The 20,601-nt window shown below is 38.2% G+C and overlaps 1 protein-coding gene across 1 annotated transcript in view; it reads left to right on the top strand.

Annotated features, from left to right (window-relative positions):
- Positions 1-20,601, top strand: part of SBF2 (SET binding factor 2) — a 494,333-nt gene that overhangs the window by 339,246 nt on the left and 134,486 nt on the right. The window contains 1 exon segment of the mRNA XM_078148119.1: positions 16,236-16,304. Coding sequence (XP_078004245.1) covers positions 16,236-16,304 — 69 coding nt within the window.

The raw sequence follows: 20,601 nt of genomic DNA, 5'->3' as shown, positions 1-20,601 counted from the left end.
GGAGGGGGGAAAGTTAGGGGAAAGTATCTCGAATAATCAGGGGGCACAAGTAGAAGTCTATACAAACGAGGAGGAGGAGGAGGTGAGCAGCAGCTGATATTTGAACCTCACCCTCATCTGAACTGGGCAAAAGAAGGAAGAATACACACACACACACACACACACACACACACACACACACACACAGCTGGGTACAGAAATACTTTTCATTCAAAGGAGAAGTAGAAGAGGAAAAGGGGAGGAGGCAGGAGGGGAAGTTAGAGGGAGGATAGATTAAGGAAGAGATTAGTCCTAGAAAAACAAAGTCTAAGGATGTACTAAAATATTTATGATTCTTTTTGAGGTAGCAAAGAGTGGGAATCTGAGGGAGTGTCCCTAAATTGGAGAATGGATGAATAAGTTATGGCATGTAAATGTGATGGAATACTATTGTGCTGAACTCTTATCAAGGGAGAGAACAACCCCAGTTCCAGAGGACTAATGATGACACGACACACGCTATCCATCTCCTGATAGAGTGGTGAAGGATTCAGAATGCAGAATGAAACCATTTTAAAAATATGACCAATGTGGAAATTTGTTTTGATTGTATATTTTTGTAACCAGTCTTGCTTTTCTAATGTTCTCTGTTTGGTGGGGAGGGGAGAAGAAAGGGTGGAACTGGGAATGAGGGGGAGAAGGCAGATCTTGGCTGATGAATATTTTATTTTATTTTCAAGCTCTTATTTTTTAATTTTTTTCCTCTATCACATCTTTAATTTACTTAATGATTTACTTAATGATTTGCTTTTATTTAAAGATTTATATTTACTTGATGATTGCTCAGATTTCAAACTCTTTCCTAAACTCACGTAGTTTTTTTATCTCTATATTAATTACTTTTTAGTTTTCAACATTCTTTTCCACAAGATTTTGAGTTCCAAATTTTCTCCCCATTTTGTCTGTCCTCCCCACCCCAAGATGGCGTGCATTCTGAATACCCTTTCCCCTGTATCTTGCCCACTTCTCTTATCCCTTCCCCTTCTGTTTTCCTGTAGGGCAGGATAGATTTCTATACCCCATTGCCTGTATATCTTATTTCCCAGTTGCATGTGAAAACAATTATTAACATTTGTTTTTTAAAATTTTGGGTTCCAAAATTTCTCCCTTCCTCCCTCCCCACCCACCCTTATTGAGAAGGCAAGCAAACTCAATCTACATGTGTAGTCAACACACTTCCATAGTAGTCATATTATGAAAAACTAACTATATTTCCCTTCATCCTATTCCACCCCCTCTCATTTATTCTATTCTCTCTTTTGACCCTATCCCTCCTCAGAAGTGTTTGCTTCTGATTATGCCCTACCCTATTTGGCCCTCCCCTCTATCATCTCCCTGCTCTCTTATCCCCTTCCCCCCATTTTCCTGTAGAGTAAGATAGATTTCCATATCCAATTGAGTGTGTATGTTATTCCCTCCTTAAGCCAGATCCAATGAGAATAAGATTCACTCATTCCCTCTCACCTTCCCCCATTTCCCCTCCACTGTAAAAGCCTTTTCTTGTCTGTTTTATGTGAGATAATTTGCCCCATTATACCTCTCCCTTTCTCCTTCTTCTAGTATAATCCTCTCTCACCCCTTAATTTTATTCACTAGATATCACCCCTTTATCTTCAACTCACCCTGTGTCCTATATCCATCTGTCTGTCTGTCTACATGTTTACCTATCTATCTGTCTTCACACTCACACATATTTGTTTTTTCTTTCCAACTACCCTAATACTGACAAAGGTCTCATGAGTTACAAATATCTTTCCATGCAAGAATGTAAATAGTTCAACCTTTCTCTTTCCTGTTTACCTCTTTCATGTTTCATTTGAGTCTTGTATTTGAAAGTCAGATTTTCTATTCAGCTCTGGTCTTTTCATTAAGAATGCTTGAAAGTCCTCTATTTCACTGAATGACCATTTTTTCCCCTGAAGGATTATACTCAGTTTTGCTGGGTAGGTGATTCCTGGTTGTAATCCTGTCTCCTTTGTCCTCTGGAATATTCTGTTCGAAGCCTTCTGGTCTCTTAATGTAGAAGCTGCTAAATCTTGTGTTTCTTTCTGGCTACTTGCAATATTTTCTCCTTGACCTGGGAACTCTGGAACTTGGCTACAGTATTTCTAGGAGTTTTTCTTTGGGGATCTCTTTCAGGAGGTGATTGGTGGATTCTTTCAATTTCTATTTTTGCCCTCTGGTTCTACTATATCAGGGCAGTTTTCCTTGATAATTTCTTGAAAGATGATGTCTAGGCTCTTTTTTTGATCATGGCTTTCAGATAGTCCAGTAATTTTTAAATTATCTCTCCTGGATCTATTTTCCAGGTCAGTTGTTTTTCCAATGAGATATTTCACATTGTTTTCTAATTTTTCATTCTTTTGGATTTGTTTTACAGTGTCTTGATTTCTCATACAGTCACTAACTTCCAATTGCTCCATTCTAATTTTTAAGGAAGTATTTTCTTCAGTAAGCTTTTGGACTTCCTTTGCCATTTGGCCATTTTTGCTTTTTAAGGCATTCTTCTCCTCATTGGCTTTTTGGACCTCTTTTGCCATTTGGGTTAGGCTATTTTTTAAGGTGTTATTTTCTTCACTATTTTTTTGAGTCTCCTTTAGCAAGCTGTTGACTTGTTTTTCATGATTTTTTTGCGTCACTCTCCTTTCTCTTCCCAATTTTTCGTCTACTTCTCTTACTTGCTTCTCAAAATCCTTTTTGAGCTCTTCCATGGCCTGGGACCAATTGATATTTTTCTTGGAGGCTTTGGATGTAGGAGCTTTGACTTTGTTGTCTTCTTCTGGTTGTGTGTTTTGATCTTCTTTGTTACCAAAGAAAGAGTCTATGGTCTGACTTTTTTTGCAAGGTTTGCTCATGTTCCTAGCCAATTATTTGAGTTATAAACTCTTTGTTAAGGTAGGGTTCTGCTTCCAATGTGGAGAATGTACTGTCCCAAGCTTGGGGATTTTGTGCAGCTGTTTTCAGAGATACTTCTAGGGACCTGTAAATTTTCAGTTCTTCCAAGATGGTAGGATCAAGGGCAAGGTGTTTACTCCTTTCCTGGCTTATGCTCTGGTCCATGAGTAACCACAAGCACTCTTTTCTGCCTTGGAACTGTGAGGAGGCTTCCTCTGTACTGCCACTACAAGCTCCACCATGCCAGCGCTCGTCCTTGCCCCAGGACTGCCACCCAGAACTGTGACCCAAATCTAAGGACAGGCAAAGAAAAAGATGCCTGCTTCAGCATCAGCAAAGAGATCCCTGCAATCCCCCTCTGATTAGCCACTCTATTCCTCCTCTTTCTGTGGGCCAAACTGTAGAAGCAACCGCCACCCTGGAGCTGTGCTGGGACTGGGGCCAGACTGAGCTTCTCTCTCACCATGGTCATATAAATTTATTTAAATCGCTAACAACTCTAGAAATAAAAAGAAAACCTTTCGTGGGAAATATTAATACCTCTTCTTGGTCTTGAACTTTCAATAATCCCTGAAGATGCTCCTTAATTCTGGGAATTTGAAATTTTGTAACAAGTCTATCTTCATCATTTCTCTACCATTTGTTATTTTTTTTTCACATCGATCATCTTCCCTCTCAACATACTTTCCAAACTAGAGTACTCATTTTTTAAGTGACTTCATACAGCTGCTTAAATTACCACCTAAACTACCAACACTTTGATCATTTTAGTTAGACTTTTTTCTAGTTCCATTATATCTTTTTGGAGGTAAAGCTATGGGAATATTATGAAGGCCTGCAAGGGTGGGTAGCCCCTGACTTTTTATAGGTCATAAGATAAAAGTTTTCTCATGCTTTTCTATTACCCTTCTTGATGATGCTGCTATATGACATGATTGATTTTTTTGGTTCCAGATTGATCTAACGTGTTCAGGGAATAATCAACAAATAGGCACTTATTAGGAATTAGCCAGGCTCTGTGCTAGCGGTACCAAAAGAACCAAATAGTCCTAGCCTTCAAAGGAAGTGTGCTGGATCAGGGGACACAGAATGTACTCATTAGTGATGAAGTAAACACAAGGTCATGTCAAGGGGAAGGCCCACACAGCTGTGAACTGTCTTCAGTGAGTGCTAGATCTCTTTCCTAGGTCAACACTGTTACCTCAGAGTTTATAGTCCATTCAGCAGAGTTTGGATTATTTCTCCCAAATCTTGGCCACATGGAAACTCATCTGCTTTTCTCTTCCCATTCATATGGCCTCACAAAATCTTTCTGTAGTTTATTTCCTTCAGCTTGATTTCTTACAACCTTCAAGAGTGCCATTTGCAAAGCCGAAGATTTTATTGTTTGTTGTTCTCTTTTTAAGATCATATAAAAATATCCCTAAGCTATTTTGTGTTCAAAAAATGAGTCCTCCCTGCCCCCTTACTATGTAGTAACTCAATTTTTAAAATAGTCTTTGGTATGGAACTTTGTTAGATGCTTTTTGAACATCTACATAGATTGTGCTTAGTAGTCTCCTTTCACTCCCGTAAATATTTGCCCTTCAGAGATCTCTAACCAAAACTGTTTTCCCTATACAGAAGCCTTCATGTGTGCTAATTGTTTTGAGTGGTCAATGATCCTGCCCATTATTATAGATCTCTTCAGTTTGCCCACTGCCGTTGTGAAACTTGCTGTCCCCTAATCTCCTCTTGATTAAGAATGCGTACCACATTAATCTATCCCAGCCTAGTTTTATTACTGGAAAGAGATCATCTTATCCAATCTGCTGATCTTACAGATGAAGAAACTGAGGGCCAGGAAGGATAAATAACTTGCAGAAGGTCACAGAGAGTAAACAGAAGAGCCAGGATTTGATCCCAGGCATTCCCAATTTTGAATCCAGTTCTCTTTCTAATAGCTATAGCTAGCTAACATCTTTATAATACTTTAAGATTTGCAAAGTGCTTTACATATGTTATCTCATTTGCATCCTTACAGCAACCATATGAGGGAGGTACACAGTATTATGATCCCCATTTTACATATGAGGAAACTAAGACTGAAACAGGTCAAGTTACTTGCTCTGGGTCAAGCAGCTAGTGAGGTCTGGGACAGGATTCTAACTCAGGTCTACCTAATACCAAATCCAACCTACTCTTCTCTATGACACCAAACTGTCTATACAACTTCAGCTATACCATTTCAGACATTCATAATGATAATGTCATAATTTGAGCCAATAGTTCTACAAAATGAATTTTATGTTTCTTCAGAACTCTCGAATACCATTCAACTCTGGTGAAATGTCATCATTTATTTTTTGCATTTACTGTTATTTGAAATTATACATCCAGTTATCAAAGGATTTTCTCCAACATCTTCAGTAGAGATACTTAAAGTTAAAGAATACAGTCAGTCTACCTGCTGTCTTCTTTTATCCTTGAGCAGGTCCTTCTGTACTATCTGCAGGCATCAAGAGGTAATATTCATTCTTTAACTGGCTTCATCCTTTTGATAAAGTTAATTAATATATTAGAGATCAATCGGTCATACTCCATAATTTCCTTTCCTTTTCCATTATTACCAGACCAAAAGATCTCTCAGGTTTACTTCAGATATAACAATATCTTGTTTAAAATGCCAAGTTTAACTCTTAAATTCATAAGTAAATTTAGCCACTTAGATATTTTTTAAAAGCTTATTCCCTCCCCCAACACATAAGTCTCCCATTTTTTAGAGGAAGAAACTGAGTAATTTGCCGATGGTACCTGGACCCAGGACTCAGGTTCCCTGATTCCTAATCCAGTGTTCTTTTCTATTACAACATGCTACACAACTTGTTTTGAAATCTTTTACAAAAGTACTTTTAGCCAAGTGTAGAATCTTCTCAGATAAATTATATAGATCTTGAAATTCAAAGTAAGTTATCAACAACAGTCAGCTCCATATTAAGTTTATCCTTTGGAAATATGCCTGTTAATGAGCATATGTAATAGATGCTTCTATGAAAATGGCTGCTCTTTACTTATATAGCATTTGCCATTTATTAATAAAGCATTTGCTGAAGATATGATCATTTATGTCTTTAGATATAATTTTTTCTAGGACTTTTGTCAATGTTTTATAAAACTTAAAGTAAATAAGTTAAGCCATCTTTGAAAGTTCCCCTTTTTCTCCTCTTCCTCATCTCCCATGACTTGGATATATTCCCCAAATATCTCCTTCATCCTTGTCACACAGATGTGGCCCTTCTTCTTGCTTCCTTCATGCACAAGTTATCATCTTCTCCATCCTCTACCATGCCCACTTTCTCACTAATCTTCAGTTTCTCCGTATCTACTGGCTGTTTCCCTGTGGTCTAGAAATATGTATTTTCCCATCCTTAAAAAGCCTCCCTTGATTCAAACATTTCCCACCGGCTACCATCCTATGTCTCATCTTCCTTCCTGGCTAAACTCTTTCAGGAAATCATCTACTATCTCTGTCTCCAATTTCCCTTTCTCTTGCCCTTTTCTAAGCCCTCTGGAGTCTGGCTTCTGACCTTATCATTCAACTGAAACTGCTCTCTGCAAAGTTACCAATGATGTCTTAATTGCCACACCTAATGGTCTTTCCTCAATCCTTGTCCTTCTTGACCTTTCTGCAGCCTTTGGCAATGTTGATCGCCCCTTTCCCCTTAACTCTCTCTTTTCTCTAGGTTTTTGTGACATTGATCTCTCATAATTTTCCTCCTACCTCTCTAAAGGATTCTTCATTCTCCTTTGCTGGATCTTTTTCCAGGTCATTATACACTAACCACAGGTGTCTCCCAAGAGTGTGTCTATGGCCCTCCTCTCTTCCCTCTATAGCAGGAGTCATCAAACATTTTATGTAAAAGGCCAGGTAATAATATTTTAGGCTTTGCAGGTCAAGAAGTAAAATCAAGGATATTATATAGGTACCTATATAGCAAAAGAAAATAAATTTCCACAAATTTTTACTGATAGAATTCAAAATAAAATAATTATGATGGATACAAGTTTTTGTAATACAGGCCTACTAGTGAGAAGAATGGAATTCTTTTTGGGGGAATAACATTTCTCTTAATTGGGGTTCAATGTTAGTGTTCCCTATCATCAAAATCAATTGCAAATGTTCATCTGTTAATGCTGATATGTAATGAGATTTTGCATATTTTATATTTGAAAATGGTTTTTCACACAGATAGATACTGCCAAAGACTGACATCATTCCATAAACATGATTTTAATTGAATACATTCATCTCTTAGGAGACATTTATAAGAATTCTATTAGATTTTTCTTGATATTTGCCTTTTTAGGCATGTCATTACATTTCAGATTAATCACATCCATTTGAAAGTTAGGTGGAAGTTCCTCAATTGCAGAGTTGAGTGGATTTTGAAATATGGAAATTTCTATTGCACTTGAATCAAGGTCTGAAAAATGCTGTTAGAACTTAGAAATATATATCTGCTGTAAATTGGTGTGGGAATAGAGATCTTGCTGCTTGTTTTAACTTTTGACAGCTCAGGAAATATATAAATAAACTTGACATTTGTGTCATCAAATTGACTTTACTGTAGTAGAAGTTTTGCATGTAAGCAGTATTTTGCCTCGTAATTTTAGACTAAATTCATGAAGGATCATTATCAGGACTGCAGATAAAGCAGTCAAAATCATTCAGAGATTTTGACCATAATAGAGGTTGAAGGCAGTTTTGCTCATTCAGAAAAATTTCAGTCTCAGCCCTGAGCTCAAAAACCATAATAAGACTGTTTTTTCTTTCTTCTTTTCTTGTTTTGACACAACAGGTATTCACTTGTAATTTAAAAAAAATAAGGGGCAGCTAGGTGGCACAGTGGATAGAGCACTGGCCCTGGATTCAGGAGGACCTGAGTTCAAATCCGGCCTCAGACACATCACACTTACTAGCTAGGTGACCCTGGGCAAGTCGCTGAACCCCATTGCCTAACCAAAAAAAATTTAAAAAATAATAAAATATCACAATGCAATGATACATACGGCACCTGAAACACTTTTAAGTAATAACTGTGTTACTGCAATTTGTAGTGGGCCAAGCAGCAGTACCTCCATTGCATCTACTGCACTCTGCCCTTGTAATGCAAAAGCAGCCATAGACAATACAGAAACGAATGTGCAGCTGTGTGCCAATACAGCTTTATTTATGGAGACCGAAATTGGAATTTCTTATGATTTTATGCATCACAGAATGTTATTCTTTTGACTTTTTTCAACCATTTAAAAACATAAAAATCATTCTTAGCTCATAGGCTATAGAAAAGCAGGTAGCAGGATAGACTTGGCCCATGGGCCACAGTTTGCTGACCCCTGCTATATAGTCTATATTTTGTTGTTTAGCTCCCAGAGGTGCAATTATCTTCTCTATGCAGATGATTCTCAGATCTCTTTATCCTGCCCTAACCTCTCTCTTGACCTCCAATCTCACACTCAGCTTATGCGAAATTAAACTTATTTTCTTTCAAACAAACCCTGTCCTCTTCCCAATTTCCCTCTTTCGTTTGAGGGTACTACCATTCTCCCAGTCTTCGAGTTGGTCTCTATGCCTCATCTCTCATTACTCCAGTCCATCCTCTAAAGCAATCAGCTACCAAAGCAGTCTTTCGAACACTTAGGTCTGACCACATCAGTCCCCTGTTCACAACATTGTATAAGCTCTGTATTACTTCCCTGAACAAGTGTAAAATTCTGTGTTTGGCTTTTAGAGCCCTCTGAAAACTGGTCCCTTCCTACATTCCCAATCATCATACACTTTATCCTCCTTCATGTACTTTAAATGCTGGCCACCTTGGTGTTCTTCACACATGACACTCCATTTACCGGCTCTTTTCCTTTTCATTGCCTAGAATTATCTTCCACCTGATATCACCTCCAATTTGTTTCAAGACTCAGCTCAAATCCTACCTTCTTCAAGAAGGTTTTATACCTGGTACGCACCTCCCCTCATCTCCTTTCCACCCTCACCCCCCCCCCACATACACACCCCTAATGCCTTCTCTCAGCAATTACCTACCAGTTATATTGTCTGTATCTTAATCTTTACATGAGTGTGTTGTTTTCTGTTTATTGTGCCTTTGATATTTATGGCAACTGTTCGTTACTCTTAGCTAGAAAGGACTTCAAGACAAAGCAGTAGAAGTCATAAATGAGCATTCATTTATTTCTGCAAAATAATGTGGGAAAACATAAAATGCATATCCCTAAAAGAGACCAGAAAGAAACTCAGTCTGAGGACTTTGTGAAACCTTTTACATTTCTTTGAAATGCCCTCAGCCCCTTTGAGTGTGTTTTGTGAATCAGTTTCCAGTCTGACATGAGATTATGGAGTGCCTCCACTGCACTAAAAGCAACTAAGGGAAATCCACTTGACTCTAGTTGTTGCCTGATTAGCAAGCGGATATTCTACCCTTCAAGGAGTCGAGTTACGTTCAGCATCCTTAAATGCCTTTGATTCTGATACCTCTCTTCCCTTGAACAGCCAGATTCCTGGGGGGGAAAGCTGTCTACACTAAGTTGCCTGTACTTTCTCTCACTTTTCATTCCTTTCCAGTCTGTTTTATCACCTCACCGTGACTCAGCTGAAATGACCCTTCCCGAGGTTACTAGTGATATCTTAGTTGATAATCACGAAGTCCTTTGCTTAGTACTCATCCTTTTTGAGCTCTTTGCAGCATTTGATACTGTTGACCACCCCTAGACGCAGTAACATCAACTATGCCAGCTGCCCCTTTGTTTCGGTTTCCCTCTCTTTCCTTCCGTCGCTCTCTGTCTAACTCCGTCTCTCCCCACCTCTTTGCCCACCTCCTTTACAGGATCACCAGTCATGTCCTGCCTTGGACCGTGGGCATCCCACCAGGCTTTATGCTGGTTCCTCCTCTTCTCTCTCTCTTAAGAATTACGTCAGCTCCAATGGGTTCGATTACCTCTGCAGATGATTCCCACATTTATATGTCCATCCCTAATCTCCTTATATACCAAGCACATCACCGACTACTTATGTACCTTCTGTGTGCATCTCAAACTCAGTCTGTCCAAAAGGTAACTCATTCTCTTCTCTGCCACTCCCAAAAACCCAACCCATCTCAAACTTTCCTATTTTCCTGAGGGCAAATTAGCCTACCCGTTAACTAAGTTTACAACCTAACAAAATCGTCTCTGACTCTTCACTTTCCCTCAGCTCTCATATCAAACCAGTTGCTATGTTTTGTTGGTTCTTACTTCACATCTCTTGCATTATTAGTCCCTTTTTTTCCATTCTGGTGGCCACCATCCTAATTCTGGCCCTCATCACTTCTCATCTAGACTGTTGTGATAACCTTCTGATCAAATTGTGCTTCCAATTTCTTCTCTCACCAATTCAAACTCTGCACAGTTGCCAAAATAATTGTCCTAAAGTACAAGTCTGATTGTATCAGTCCCCTGCTCAATGACCTTCACAGTTCAAGAAACAGTTGTCTCTAGGATCAAACATTAACACCTTAGCATGAAATTTAAAGACTTTCCCAGTCTGGCATCATACCTTTCCAACTTTGTATTGTACATTACTCTCCTTGACACACAAAGTTCTACCCAAACTGATGAACTTGCTACTCCACAGATTCAAAATTCCATCTCCCATTTTTATACCTTTGCACAAGCTGTCTTCCATGCCTAAAATGTACTTCCCGCTTACTCTGACTTAGAATCTTTGTCTTTTTATAATAGAAAGATTTTTTATGAAGTCTTTAAAGATCTTTTCTCTTTGTCATTTATTGTCCTTCTTTCAGTTTCATCTTTAAATGCCCTCTGATGGTTTTCCTTAGTTGTATCTCTCACAAGTGTTCCTTAAATTTACTTATTCTCTTCACTACATCTTATTGTTTTATGAGGTGATTCTAACTGCAATCATCCATCATACTTCTCCATAAAATTTTTAGTTTGTATTCTAACCTGTTTCTGCCCTTAACTACTATACCTCTTCATTTGGCAGAGATCAGATATTTTTTAGTTGAGTCAGTTCTTAGACTATTTTCATCTTTTCTTTTTGGTGACTTATTTGTATCTATTAATCTTCTTTAGGAAATAGTTATAATCTGTGTCTGTATCCGTTCTGTCAGTTTCCCTCTTTTCAGTATCAACAGCTTGTTTAAAAGTTAGGTTAGAGTTATTTTAATTGTATACAATATCTTTTTCTCATTTTTAAACTTCCAATTTTGAATTAATTTTATCTTTGAACTAACAAGTCAGGAGCTGACCACACACAACCAACCAGCTCATTTGGGTACTACTCCCATAGAGAAAGTTGTTCCTTGTATATTAAAATATAATCAGTTTCATTTTTTGTTATATGTGATGTTTGCCATGTCTAGTAATTCCAGGTTCTTTTCTTGAAGAAAGGATTTATGATATATAAGCAGAAAGTTTTTTCACCCACAATCCTTTGGCTTCTTTTACTTTGGACTTCTATGCCATATTTTCTAGTCTATCTATCTAGCTATAGGGTATCTGTAGCTTTTTTTTCTCCTATGCTCAAAGCCATTGATTATCAAAGTATAGATTTAATTTGGAGAGTTTTATCCAGTGCCTTAAAGAATTTCTTTGCCTCCCCAGTCTCTTCAGTAGACATTGGGCCATGAGCTACAGTTATTTTAATGGTTGGTCTTTTTATAAATGTTTATCATGAACAACTGATTATCAATACAAGGGTGACCAAGTATTGTAGGAAATGCTATTGCTTGCCTGTACACATACAATAAAACTCAACTGTGCCAACTCCTTTATTTGTTTCCTCCAAGGACAGTGTTTTGGGCATTCTTCCATTTAGCTGCTATGTCTTTTTGTCTTCTTTTAAAGGAATACCTTAGTACCTAAACTTCAACATGGATAATCAGCTTCCTAAATCTGTTCGTGCTTATACTCATTTTTATACTTTGTTGGCTTTTTTCTGGATGAACATTCTAAAAGATGGTGGAATTATTTTTTTTTATCAAAAACATTTTTAGTTACATAGTGATTAAAAGCCACAATACTCCAAAACCATCATCTGAGCAAGTTAAACATCAGCTTGATATAAACTTCATTTCTCTTGTATAAACAGCCATAAGAAATGTATAAATATATATTTCCTTAGAACTTTTTGAGAACTTTTAAATGTTGTGTACATTAAGAGACTATCATAGTTATGTTGAATTTTGTAACAAGAAAGTAAGGGATTTAAATTATTTTACATGTGGCATTAAGCCACTGAAACCTTTCACAGAGTAAAGCTAGAGTTCTTGGAGTTCTTTCTTCCAAGTTTACTCTCACTAGGGAGAATTCACATTTTTAGCTGTAATGAGGGACAAACATTTTCTCTGATCCCTTTAAGCCTCTGGGCTAAACTAAGAACAGCCACCACTAGGATCTAGACTGGTAAGAGATGTGCCACATAGGGGAAGGGCTATATACCAGGATACGTTGTTGCCTTTCTCTACCTCTATAAAAAACACTCCTCTTACTTACCTTACCTACTATACTAGAAGAGATTATATAAAATAAGGGCATGGAGCCCTAATTTCTGTAAGCCACAATCACTTGGCAAGATGAATTGCTGAACTGTTTCTTTTTGTTTTGTTTTGTTTTAATGTGTGTGTCCATGTTTGCGTTAACTTTGCATTATTTGCAAAAACTGGAAAATCCAGTGTTTTATACAAAGGCAAGTAAATTCCACATAAAACCCTAGAGATTATAATTTTGCTTTTGCAAATAATCCACCGTGCCCATGAAAAGACATTATGTCCTCCAGACTATTTGCAAATAATATATTTCCTTTTGCTAGTATGAAGGCAGTCTGTGTCTTTATGAATTATATGAATTACATATATGAGTTGAAATTTTCTTCTAAGTATATAGCATTGTTCTAGCCAACTAGTTAATGTAAACTAAATGGAGTTAATGTAAACTAAATGGAGACCTTGTGATGTACTAAAAAGAGCCTTAGGTGTGGAGTCAGGAGAAACCTCAGTTTGAATCCTATGCCTAATATGAATTGTATGACCTTGGTATAATATGGTTTAGTGATAACAAGTAGCCAGCCTTTGAACCCAGGACCTCTGATTCTAGCTTAAGCACTGTCTCCACTAGACCACACTGCTTAATAAAACCTATAGACCTTATCTAGAAGGGCTATTTTGAGAATCAAATAAGAGGGATCAAAGGAGAAATAAAACACTTTGCAAACTTAAAAATACTACATAAAATATGTGTTATTACCTGAGATAACTAGTGTTTCAGAGGTGAGACTAGAAGTGTTAAAGGAAAGTTGGGGGATTTAGTATGAATTTCTAGTTATCCTTTCTGAAGAGCTAAGCAAAACTTTGAAATTTAGAAAAGTAATGAAGAATTGGAAAAGGAATTGGAATTTAGACAAGGAATGAGAACCTGTAGAGGTTCATTAGGGAGAATAGTTCCATCTGATGTGCAGTAATGTCATCTGCCATCCATTTTCTCTGGAGTTATCTGGTATGCATCTTATGAAGCCTTTTTATGATATTCCTAAGAAGTATTAATCCAACCTCCATGAGCATCCCTACTGAAGAAAGAACTCACTCCCATTGAAGCTGCCTCTTCTATCGCTGGACACTTTTAATTGTCACTTAATATTGGTCTAAAATCAGGCTCTTATCACTAACCCTGACTCTCCCCTCCCAAACCACACAGAATAAATTGACTCCCTTCTCCAGATTACAGTCCTCCACATACTAGAAAAGACAAACGTTGAAGGATCATAACATGTAAAACTGCAGAGGTCTTCTAGTCTGACCCCTTCATTTTAAAGAACTTGCCCAAAGTCACATGAATATCAAGTTGCATGACTGAGATTCAACCCAGGTTTTCCGATTTCAAATCCAGTGGGAGGTTTTTCCTACTGTTCCATAATTGTACACCCAGTCTGCCATGCCTTTGCTTTTCCCCAGCAAGCCAAGCCCCCATATAAATTCCTTGGCAAAGCAAACTACCTCCATCCTCCCAAAGCATCATCGTTCCCCCGGAGCAAGGAATGTGGGAAAGGGAAGGAATAGCCCCAGGTGCACAATCTCAATGGCACACATTCTACCCTACCGGAGTAGCGCCTTCTTTTAGGTTTCAGATAGCTTTTTGTTCCAACTCCAGAATCTGTAGAGGGTAGCCATTTCAGAGAACCTCTGAGATAGAAAAAAGAAGTCTAGCATATATTACTAGCTCGCCTCAAAAGCTCATATGAAATAAAATATTTACATAGTTTAAATAAAAACTTTAAACAAAAATGGTTTCATTCATGGGTTTGGTTTATTTCCATTTACCTTTAAATTTCCATAAAATGTTTAAAGAATTGCAACCTCATTGTGAATATCCTAGCTACAACACATAAAATTGCTTTTTCCATGTACTTCAATTACTATTAACTGAGGTGGGTTTGGGTTGGTTTTTTTTTTTTTGCAGGGGAGGGGGAATGCTATTACAACTTAAGCTTTTCCTTTGCTGTTAAATTGATCCACTTTGTGTGAACAACTTCCCAGCCTAATTTTCTAAACTGTAATTTGGCACTGGCAGTGAGAAAACTGTGACTTGGAATGTAATAGGGGTTCAATTCAATTCCAAGGATTTGTTAGGCAACTTTAAGAATGCTCTTAAGAATGCTCAATGCCTTTGTTGCTGGAGGATTACAGAAGTATACAAAATTGTACCTGCCTCTGAGGAGTGCTTAGCATCTTTTTGGAGACAGATAAGTCTTACACTGGGAAAATAAGAAAATAATAAAGAACTATGCAATAAATTGAAGAAGTGAATTGAGGTTGTGAAGAGAAAAGACCTAGTGGGTCAGAATTACCAAAAGGGAACTGCAATCCCATCGTTCCTGTGGTTGCCTGAATCACAACCTCAGGGTCATCCTTGGGTCTTCACTACAAATGCCAAGTCTTCTCGCTTGCCTTCACAAAATCTCTCACATTTGTCCCTCATTTCTACTCACACAGCCCCTGCCTCAGTTCAGGTTCTCGTCACTTCATGCCCAAGCTGTTGCAATAGCCTGTGCTTCCCTCCACAGAGTCTGTGCTGCAGCAATGCTGGCCTCATGACGCTCCCTGCACATGACATTACATCTCCTAACTCGTCAATTTTTCATGGGCTGTCCCTGGTGCCTGCAGTGTTCTCCCTCTTCACAGCCACCTCCTGGACTCTCTGGCTTCTTTCAAGATTCAGCTCAAATCCCACCTCCTGAGAGAGGGCTTTCCTGGTCCCTTTTACTGCTGGTCTCTTCTAGCTGTGATCACTTGCCATTTACTCTCGTCTGTAGTTTGTTTGCATGTTATTTCCCCCATTAGAATGTGAACTCCTGGGGCAGCTAGGTGGCACAGATACATAACACTAGCTGTGTGAACTTGGGCAAGTCACTTAACCCCATTGCCTAACCAAAAAAAAAAAAGAATGTGAACTCCTTGAGGGCAGGGACCTTATTTTTACTCTCTTCATATCCCCAGCATTTAGCACATTGCCTGGCACATAATAAGCGCTTAATAAAAGCTTGTTGATTGACTAATATTAGTTCCTTAAGAGAAAGTGCTGTTTCATTTTCAATTTTTTTATCCCCAGCACCTATTCCATCAGTGCTACTTCATAAATCTCTGTTAGATTTACAAAGTGAGGGAAGGAGAGAGATGTACTACTTATCACCAAGAACGGGATCTGGGAGCATAGAGAGAAGTCTAAAGGAGCTAGAAAAGTAATGGACCTGAGGCCAGTGTGTCATTCCCAGCAGAGACTTTTTAGGACCATATGTGGCATTGACCCTGCCCCTCTTCACCCCAGAGCTCTGACTGGGGGATGACCATACCTGTCACAAAAGTTTGTTGTTGTACACTTCTCATGGATTCCTTCAGCTGGCCCTTTCTGTCTCCCTTCTGTTAAACTTGCCTCCTCTATGCCACAGGAGAGAAGTTTAGGGAACCTAGAATTCAGGTCAGCCAGCACTTCCTAAGAATCTAGAAGTGGACACGCAAGGCATTTACTAAGTCCTGGGAAGACAAAGTAAAAAATAATAATAACAATAACGCTTTTGTCCTTGGGCTGAAATGGACAGACAGAATGGGTAATGAATGGACAGGTGCCAAAATAAGTTCCTAGAAGCCACCCTAAGACTAGGGCAGCAGAGGAGGGATGTCACAATTGACTTTTCTCAGAGTTGATCTTTCAGCCAGATATGTCCATACTAATGCTTCTGTTTCTTTGCTTTGTTTAAGGACTGTTCAGCCTTGGAAGAATATAACATTGCAGCAGCATTACTGCCTTTGACAAGTGCTTTCTATAGGGTAAGTTTGAATGAGATTATAATAAGTTGGTTCTGATTTGCTTAAACATATTGCTTTCACTTAATTTAAATTCAATTTAATAAACCTTTATTAAACCCTTACAAGGCCCTCTGCCATGATGGGAATTCAGATAGATCAATTTAAAATGGATCTCTTAAATCAATAAAAAGGAAGGAGTAATCAGAATACATTTTTTTTAAATTTCATGGATACATCTTATTATTTGTTTCTCTCTAAACTGAGGAAAAGAAGAAAAACATGCCAACCCAGCTTATCTTTGAACTAAATGCATACTGTTTTCTTCAGAAAGCTTTAAAAACTTCACTTCATATAATTAGCCTTAAATAAACCTGTGTGCTTGTTAATTTTTTCAAAAGGCCAGTTATTTAATTTTCTTTATCTTTAATCTACAATGAATGTTACATGGAAACATTGACAAAATGCAGTCCTATTTATAAAAATCCGATAAGATTTATCCTTAATATCAGACTTAGCAGTTGTTAGTTTGTTTCAGTTTTTTGTTCATCATTATCATTATTTGTCGAAGCCACACTGAAACTGGACAAATTTAGCTCTTTACCTTTTTGGAATTTATTTCTAGAACATAATGTAAATGTCAGCTTAGACAAATTCCCCCACGTAAAAATCATAAACCTCTACAAATATTGAGAATTGCTTTTCCCTGCCGCATCACCATGGAGAGAGAAGCCAGCCTGCTAACAGTCCTGTCAATAGCTCAGTCTGTGTGACAAGTGCGAGTGACATGGAAGCTCCCAAGACTTTGCCAAGATTTCTGCCTCTTTTAGAGAAAATGTGACTACTTTATGTATTCATTCACTTATTTGTGGAAGAGTTTAAATAGTTACAGTTCTTGTTAAACCTGAGTATATCATTTACCTACATCTAATCTTTACCTATTAAAGCTTGACCTCGGGCGCAAGTATGCAAAAATTTCCACTTGTGACACTATCCACCCAATCGTTTCTTTGCTCAGATCTTGGGAATGTGTTGTTCAGTTCACTCCACTGAATTATTGGTTTTCTGAACTAAGATTTTGCTTTTGGACTTGCTTTTTCCAGTTTGAATTGCATTTTTATGTTGCTTATACATCTTTAGCTACAAAGTCTCACTGACGAGCAGAATCTCAGGTCTGGCATGCTTTTGACAACAGAGCAAAATTTTTTTTTTCATGTTCTAGATTATTGGCGTCAAATTCTTTCAAGGTCATCAGCCCTCAGTAATCAATGTGTTGCAACATATAGTGCTACTCTTTGTATGCTTTTGCCTTTTTCAGTGAACAATGATATTTGACAAAGTCCTTCATGCTGTATCTGTGGCTAATATGAAGGCATCCTTGCTAGACATTAGTAAAGTTAGATACTAATAATGTTACTTAAAAAAAAAAGAAGAAAAATAGCCATTCATATATTTCTGTAAATGCACAAAAGAAAATAGAAGGAAGCTCACAAAAGCAGGACAGCTTTGAAAGTTACATGTCAATTTGTTATATACAGTTTTTAAAGAGCAAACTTTGCATACTAGAGAGTTGTGGTTTTTCCATATGATTCTCCTTTTTCTGATCTGCTTTGTATATGGAAATGTTCTTTTTTGGTGTTGGCTAAATTTAGAATTTTAAAAAACTGAACAAATAGTATGGTTCATTGGAATTAGAATTGGACAAATGGCTAGATTCAAAAATAGTCATGATTGGTTCATTGTTAACTTGGAATGAGATCTCTAAGGGAAGTCTCCGAGAGTTCTGTGCCTAGCCCTGCAACACTTATAAGTAACTTGCATAAAGGCATAGGTGGCATACTTATCACATTTTTAGATAACACAAAGCTAAGAGTATTAGCTAACACAGATTGACAAAACTAGGGTCTAAAAGGAACTTGACAGGATAGAACATTGTGTTGAATCTAATAACATGACATTTAATAATTTAATTTAATAAGAGATAATTGTCTTCCCTTGAATTCAAAAAGTCAGTTTCACAAGTAAATCAGGTGATTTAAGTGAACTTTAAGCTCAGTATGAATGATGAGTATTAGTTAATTTTATGTTAGCTTATATTGAGAGGGGAGTGTTGCCCCCAGGTGATGGTAGTCAAGTCACCTCAACTGGTACTTATTAAGTACTTACTATATGTCAGAAACTATGCTAAGCACTAGTGGTACGAAGAAAGGTAAAAAAATAAAAAACAAACAAACTCACCATCTAAGTACAAACAAGAAGTGTAAAGAATAAATTGAAGATGATCTCAAAGGTAAGGCACTAAAATAAAACTGAGAAAACCTTCTTGGAGAAAATAAGACTTTAACTGAGACTTGAAAGAAGCCAGGGAAACCAGAAGATGGAGATGAGGAGGGAGCCAGACATGGAGGACAACAAACAAAAGTGCCCAGAATTGGGAAATAGAGTGTCTTGTTCTAGGAACAGCAAGAAAGCCAACGTGACTGGATCTAAGTGTACACGGTGGGGTATGGGACAGAGAATTAAAGGGCAGTAGGTATGAAAATCCTAGAAAACTAGGAAAAGGCCAGGTTATGAAGGACTTTAAAAGTTCAATAGAGAATATTTGATCATGGAGGCAACAGGGAGCTTCTGGAATTTATCAAATAGGAGAACAACCTAATCAGACCTGTGGTTTAAGACTGTCAATTTGACAGCTGGACAGAGGATGGACTGGAATGCTGCTGTAATAGTCTAGATGTGATGTGATGAGGGCTTGCACTATGGGTGGTGGAAGTGTCAGAGGAAAGAAGGTGGTAAATGCAAAAGATGTTGGAAAGGTAATATCAACAGACTTTGTAACACATTGGATAAGGGAAATGAGAGAGAGTGAAGAATTGAGAATAAAACCTAGGTTTTGACCTTGGGTGACTGAGAGGATAGTGATGCCTTTAACAATAGTAGGGAAGTTGGAAAGAGAGGAAGGTCTGAGGGAAAAGATAATGAGTTCAGTTTTGGCAATGTTGAGTTTAACATTTTTACGGACTTTCAATTCTAGATATCCAGTAGGCAGTTAAATATGTGAGACTAGAAGTCAGTAGAGAGGTTAATAAGTAGATAATAAGTAGAGGTGAATAAGTAGATCTGCACAAAAATGACAATTGAATCCATGGGAACTGATAAGCTCACCGAGCAAAATACTATAAAGGGAGAAGTGAAGAAAGCCCAGGACAGAGCCTTGGGGAACAGCCGCAGTTAGCAGGTATAGCCTGGATGAAGGAGACAGAGAAGGATTGGTCAGACTTGTAGGAAAAGAACCATAAAAAATCAATTTTGTGAAAACCTAAAGAGAAGAGAGTGACTGATGGTGTCAGAGGGTGCAGAGAGGTCAGGAAGGATAAGGATTGACAAAAGGCCTTTAGATATGGCAACAGAGATTGTTAGTAACTTCGAAGCAGCAGTCTCGGTTGAATGATAAGGTTGGAAGCCAGGCCACAGAGAATTAGGACAACAGTGAGAGGAAAGGAAGTGGAGGCCCTCATTGTAGACAGCCTTCTCCAGAACCCTAGCCAGGAAAGGGAGAAGAGATAGATGCACGATGATAGTCAGTAGGCAGAGATGGATCAGATGAGGATTTTTTGAGGATAAGAGAGATATGAGAGTGTTTTTAGATAGTAGAGAAGCAGCTTGTAGAAAGAGAAATACTGAAAATAAGTGAGAGAGTGGCAGTGATGGAAGGAGCAGTCTGGAGAGAACGTGATGGCATAGGAGCCCTTGGGCGTGTTGAGGAGCTTGCCTCCTCACAGAGAAGGGCCATGTCTTCCTGTCAGTCAGTCAGTCCACATTCATTAAGTGACTACTGTGTGCCAGGCACTGTGCCAGGTGCTGGCAGTACAGAGAAAGGTAAAGACAATCTCTGCTGCCAAGGAGCTCGCAGCCCGATGGTGGAGAGAGCGTGCAAACAAGCTATGTACAGGATAAATCGGAAATAATCGACAGAAAGAAGACCCTAGAATTGAGGAGGATCAGGAAAGACTTCCTGTAGAGGTTGGATTTTAGTTGGTTTGAAGGAAGCCATGGAAGCCAGGAAGTAGAGGGAGCTGAGAGAATTCTAGGTGTAGGGGACAGCCAGGGAAAATGTCTTGTTCAAGGAAAAAAAGAGGCCAGTATCACTGGAGAACAGAGGACATGGTGGAGTATAAGGTGTAAGAAGACTGGAAAGGTAAAAGACGGTTTGATTTGAAGGGCTTTGAATGCCAAACAGAAGATTTTATATTTGATTCTGAAGGTGGTAGGGAGCCACTGGAGTTTATTGAGTAAAGGGGTGACATGTTCAGACATGAGC

This window comes from Phascolarctos cinereus, unplaced genomic scaffold (assembly GCF_003287225.1).
Source record: "Phascolarctos cinereus isolate Bilbo 61053 unplaced genomic scaffold, phaCin_HiC Scaffold_9;HRSCAF=440, whole genome shotgun sequence".
NCBI lineage: Eukaryota > Metazoa > Chordata > Mammalia > Diprotodontia > Phascolarctidae > Phascolarctos > Phascolarctos cinereus.
This window is presented reverse-complemented; position numbering and strand designations above follow the sequence as displayed.